Below are 5,570 nucleotides of genomic sequence, written 5' to 3' on the forward strand. Positions count from 1 at the left end.
CAAGCCATTCTGGGTATTCAACCACTTGAATGAATTTTACTTCTAATAGCTTATTTACTTCTTCATAAACTTTCAACTCCCATTCAGTTTTGAGTTTTCGGAGTTTTTGCTTCTTTGGCTTAATACCAGGGATTAAGGGTAATCGATGCTGAACAATGTCCTCACTTAATCCCGGCATGTCATCATATGACCAAGCAAAAACTTCCTTGAACTCTTTAAGTAGGGTGATTAATTCCTCACGTTCTTCAGGAGATAAAATTTTGCCAATTCGAATCTCCCGAATCAAGGTTTCATCACCTATATTCACAGTTTCAATTTCCTCTTCGAGTGGTTTTGCTCGGCGACTCTCATCCTGTTGAATCATGTATTTGATTTCAGAGGGAGTGTCGTTGGCATCGTCATCAGACGGGGAGTCTTGATTGTTATTATTAAGTTTATCAGATTCTGAAGCAGAAACATTAGAAATAAAAGAAGAAACAAGAACGTACTCAGAAGAAGAATGCTTTATTTCATTGAATGTTGAATCAAGTACATCAAATGATGAATTACCCACATCGGGCTTTACAATAGATTCTTGAAACAAATTTACAGACTCAACGTATAGATTGGCATTTGTGTCAATTGACTCTGAACTATGTACGGAAATAATATCTGAATCAACAATATAAACAGCATCTGACTCGATCCCGCTGTAAGAAGAGGAATCACCATCGACCTTTATAGTACCTGCATCAAAAGAATTGTTAGAATAAACAGACTCTGAATCAGACTCAAAGACTGACTTGTACTTACAGACAACCGACTCTTTTGAAGGGACACGACTGTTTAGGAAAGTAACCTGAGGTATGACCTGAAAGGTCTAGTTAGTCAATGGTTCCTCGGCCGGGGTGATTAAATGAGTAGGGTTCAGAATCACGGCTCTCCGATTAATCATGGCAACAGTATATGAATCTTCAAGAAACATTGAATTCAGCAGGCTTGGCTCTATATGCTCTGCCCAATCAGCTTTTGACTCAACTTCTGTCTGCACCCCGGTCTGCTTGTCTTCTAACTGCAGATCGAAGAAAATTTCAAAGCCCGGCAACCTTTGCCTTGTACTCTCATTCAGCCAAGTCTCGGCAAAGCCGCAGAAAGGGACATTTGCGCCCTCTTGCCGGAACCGGCCGTTCATTGTCAAATTAATCGGCGTCATTGGTAATTCTAACCCCCTGCGGCGACATTCAGCCCATTTCATCATCAACTGTTTCATCTCTTTAACCTCTTTCTTCGAGGGCTTGTACCCCAGTCCAAATAGACCGTTGAATGATTTAAACTCGGGGAACTCAGTTAAACCTTGATGATATTTGCCCAGCCCGGCACCGGGTATGTACCCTTGTCGGCGAATTATCCTGACGACATTCGAGTTTGTGCTGGTTAGAAAACAAATTTCCTCCTTCATAGCCTCCTTGAAGGTGATGGCAGTCACCTCTAATGAAAATCCAGTCAAACTAATATCCTCAGCCTTCTCCACAGTCAGGTCCTGAGTAATCAGTCCTATTTCCAGGTCTGGGTCCCCTTTTACAGTTATCACTCCGTTTTTGTGAAGAAACTTCAGCTTTTGATGAAGAGAGGATGGGACAACCCCGAACTTGTGCAACCAAGGGCGGCCAAGCAATAGCAGAAATGAAGCTTTGATGTCCAGAACCTGGAACTGTATTTTGAAGTCTTCCCCTCCGATTTGTATTTCAGTGACCAGAGTTTTGATCACATCTCGACGAGTACCATCGTATGCCAGAATACCCTGTTCAGATGGGATGAAGTTTGCAGGACCAAATCCAAGGGTTGCTGCAGTACTCAACGGGCAGACATTCAAAGCAGAGCCGTTGTCAACCAACACCTCTGGTACTCTCTTCTTGTTACAGACAACGGTAATCATCAGAGATTTTGTATGGTCTCGGCCTTCAGAAGGCAGATCATCATCAGTGAAAGATAAAGTCTTAGACACTTTGGTCATGGCGACCAAACTCACAAACTCATCAGGAGTAGTGTCTACAGAGACTTGCGCGGAGTTAAGCTCTCGAAGGACTAACTTTCTGTGCTTAGACGAGGCCATGAGTAAGCCCCATACTGAGATATTAGCCTGAGTCTTTTTCAACTGCTTCAGCAAGCTCTCTTCTTCTTCATCTACACTGACCTTATTCTGCCTCGGATTCTCTACATTCCTTGCAACTTCTGCAGGATTTTCAACACACAATTCTTGAGGTTTGAAGACACACCCGCCCCGGGTCATATGCCGCATCTCATCACAATGGTCATCTAGTAACAACAGTTCGTCCTCCTCTATCCTGACAACATACGGCTCTTTATCATCTTTTTCTTCAAAATCCTCAGCCCTTAGGACGTACGGAGTTTTCCTTGTATTTCTGGCACTGTTAGTCTGAAATACACAAGACTGAGAAGAAGACGACTCAGCAAATTCATCATCATTGAAGGAAATCACGTAACGCTCTTTCCTTTCTGTCCTTTCCAGCTCCCTATCATCAAACTTCATGACATAGGTTTTTTCTGTGGTAATGGCACAAATAAGGGTTGATGGATCAAGCAGAGGCTCACTAGCAAAAATTGCATTGGTAGTAGGAGGAGGTAGGGCATGATGGTTAGGAAGTGGGTTCTGAGTGACATTTGGTCTCTCCACTGCCAACTCATCTTTGTCAATCATATTTTGAATGGCATGCTTCAAGGCCAAACAATTTTCAGTCAGGTGCCCATGACCTCTGTGATATTCACAGTATTGGTCCATTTTCCAGAATGCGGGTAAGGGATTGGGTGGAGGTTTGATATCCGAGAGCCGGATCTTCCTGTCTTTCATAAGTCTCTTGAATATCATTATTATAGGATATGGAAGAGGATCAAATTTCCTGTCAAAGGTACCTCTCCTGGGTGCCCTTGCAGCTTCTGCAGCAACTCTGGCCACATGCCTGGTGTAACTGACAGCATGAATTTCTTTAGGCTGGACCATAGGTCTTTTACCCTCTCGGATCTCTGAAGAAACTTTAGCTCTCAAGCCTTTTGCTATGGCATCCTCTGTCTGAGTACCAGTCTTGATTAGATGATCAAAACTCGGATAGTGCTGAGGTGCCAAAAAGTGAAAATAATGAGGAGACAAACTCTTCAGAACTAACTTTATCTGCTCTGATTCAGACATTCTCTGGCTTAGCTGGGCAGATTTGCTCCTCCAGCGCCTGATAAAGAAAGTAAAGGTCTCCTGAGGACCTTGCTTCAACTGCTTCAGGTCTCTCTTCGTGACCTCAATGCCTTCTTCCATCGAGAACTGCTCTATCAGTTTCTTAGAAATGTCCTCCAGGGTTCTCACCTCTTCCGGCTTCAGCCTCAAGAACCACTTCTTCGCAATTCCCGTCAGAGAGATCGGGAACAACTGGGCCATTTGCTCACGACTCAGACCGTACTGATGGGATAAAATGATAAACCACCTCATGTGATTACGCGGACATCCGGTTCCATCATATTTATCATAATCAGAAGCTTTGAAGTTGGGCGGCAAAGATACTGTCGAAGACAGTATTAATTCAGAGACATCAAATTTCTTTGGCCCCTGTACCTTCATCTGCTCCATTTCATGAGCCATCCTGCTAAACTTTTCAGACATTTCTTTTTCAAACTTTTCAAATTTCTCTTTTTCTTTATCAACCCCCGGAGCACAATACTCTGCGGCGTACTGATCATCATCTATATCAACCTCAAAAGGCTGGATAACGGGTCTATGCGACTCCGGAGCTGGAACATGAGAAGGCTGAAGTACGGGCCTAGATGTGGAAGTCTTATCACTTATCTGGGTCTTCATGTTAGCCATCTCCTCCTTCATCCCCACCATGTCTCGGGTGAGGTTTTTCATCATCTCTTGCATACTGAGCAGAAGGTCAGTTGGGTCGGCCATTTGGTTTACTTCAAAGGAATTTGAAGACTCTGGTGAAGAGGATAAATGCACTGTGGATGACACAGGGGAATCAAAATGACGAACGAGTCTAGACACTGACGTAGGTTTAGACCAGGTGGGCTTAGCTTGAGAGTCCTTTTTGGGAGCGATGGTTTCTATCTTTCAGAATCCTGATTGGAAGTTAACAAACTAGATTAAATGATTGACAAGTGAAATAAGATAGTTTGCACCAAAAGAGAGAAAAGAAAAACAAACATCTTTTGTATTGATCATATTAACAGGTTACAACGCCAGCAATTGGTTACAAGAAAAATGATGAAACCCTGAATCACTGACTGTCTATAACATCTATCAAGTAAAATTTCTTTCTTTAAATTTTCATCTATAATGAAATCAGATTTACAATCTTTGACTCTGATTATATTCAAGTAAAACAAATGAAAACAATAAAAGAAATGGCAATCCGGAGCCGAAGATCTTCATGGTTCACCAATTCGAGCTCTTCGATTTGCTGGTTCTCCAAATAATCCTCCTTTTCGAAGCTTAGACATGAAAACAGATCTCCTCTCCGTGATTTTGTCTCTCCAAGCAGCTACTATGGATGCAATGAGATCAGGAGTAAGGTCTTCACGACAAGGTGGTGTGATAATCTTAGGAGGACACAAGATTCCAATAATCTGAGAAGGGAAACACAAAGGTGCATAGAAAGATGATTTTTCTAAACCCATAAGATGAACAAATGAGTATGGGCAAGTACTGGTAATGATTTGGGGACATGATTGACTCACCCAACGAATTTGGTTTTCTCCTATGGTCTGCAACCAATGGTGCCATTCATTAAGCTGAGGTTGCTTAATCTTTGCCTTCCAAGAATGAAAACTCTTAAGGGTGTACTCAATGCGGTTTTGTGGCTGAAGGATAGTGAGTTTTTCACATAGCCACACATATAACAGCTTGGCACATCCAAAAAAATTATCCTACACCTTTTTACTAGCAATAAAGTCTAACCCATAAAAGGTTTCAGCTAGCATTGTAGGGACAGGATTTCTCCCTTCATTTATCTGATCTATTATTGTCAACAAAGTGAAAGGGGCGGCACTAGAGTCTCTGCGAAGAACATGACGTGCAAAGACAGCAAATACTAAGGCATTGCGTCGACACTCCTGAAAACGGGAGTTAGTAGGATCGATGCTTTTAGAAAACAGTTCAATGAGGGCTTGAAATTGAACATTTTTCTCAGTTAAGCAAGGCAGAGTTTTCACGATCTTATTTTCAAAAAGTTTGCAAAAAAGATCATGAGGGGAGTCTGCGCTTGAAGGTCAGATCCAAAGTCCCTCAGGAGGAAGCTCTAAAAGGGCACACCAATCTTCAAATATAGGACATAGTTGAAAAGACCCAAATCGAAAGACATGGAAAATAGGATCCCAACATCCAGCAGCTGCTTGAAGAAACTTCCAATTTATACTGCGACTATTTAGATGAGTAAATGAACTGTTAGCCCAAGGGTTCAACAAGTACTCCTATTGAATTGTTTTGATGATTAACAAACTAAATTTGTTTTAAAGGTTTTATACACTAATGATTTCCATTGGCAAAGTTATAATGTTCACAGTGTACCATCCTCAAGAGTGCATGA

General features: G+C 41.9%; 1 protein-coding gene across 1 annotated transcript; it reads right to left on the reverse strand.

Annotated features, from left to right (window-relative positions):
• Window positions 1-859: 859 nt before the first annotated feature.
• LOC143869768 (uncharacterized) lies at window positions 860-3,934 on the reverse strand. The gene is made up of 3 exons (XM_077376325.1): window positions 3,253-3,934; window positions 2,174-3,171; window positions 860-2,077 (listed from the first exon to the last, which is right to left on the reverse strand). The coding sequence occupies exons 1-3, from the start codon at window positions 3,932-3,934 to the stop codon at window positions 860-862; spliced, it is 2,898 nt and encodes a 965-aa protein (XP_077232440.1).
• Window positions 3,935-5,570: the final 1,636 nt, after the last annotated feature.

Source organism: Tasmannia lanceolata, unplaced genomic scaffold (assembly GCF_043159265.1).
Source record: "Tasmannia lanceolata isolate RefF3 unplaced genomic scaffold, GAP_Taslan_0.1 ptg000003l, whole genome shotgun sequence".
Lineage (NCBI taxonomy): Eukaryota > Viridiplantae > Streptophyta > Magnoliopsida > Canellales > Winteraceae > Tasmannia > Tasmannia lanceolata.

Coding starts and splice junctions, on each gene's coding strand:
- LOC143869768 (XM_077376325.1), bottom strand. CDS start 3,934: ATGGCCGACCCAACTGACCTTCTGCTCAGTATGCAAGAGATGATGAAA. Junction 3,172..3,252: donor CCTGAAGCAGTTGAAGCAAG/GTCCTCAGGAGA, acceptor TGTCTGAATCAG/AGCAGATAAAGTTAGTTCTG. Junction 2,078..2,173: donor AGAATCCGAGGCAGAATAAG/GTCAGTGTAGAT, acceptor GCCTCGTCTAAG/CACAGAAAGTTAGTCCTTCG.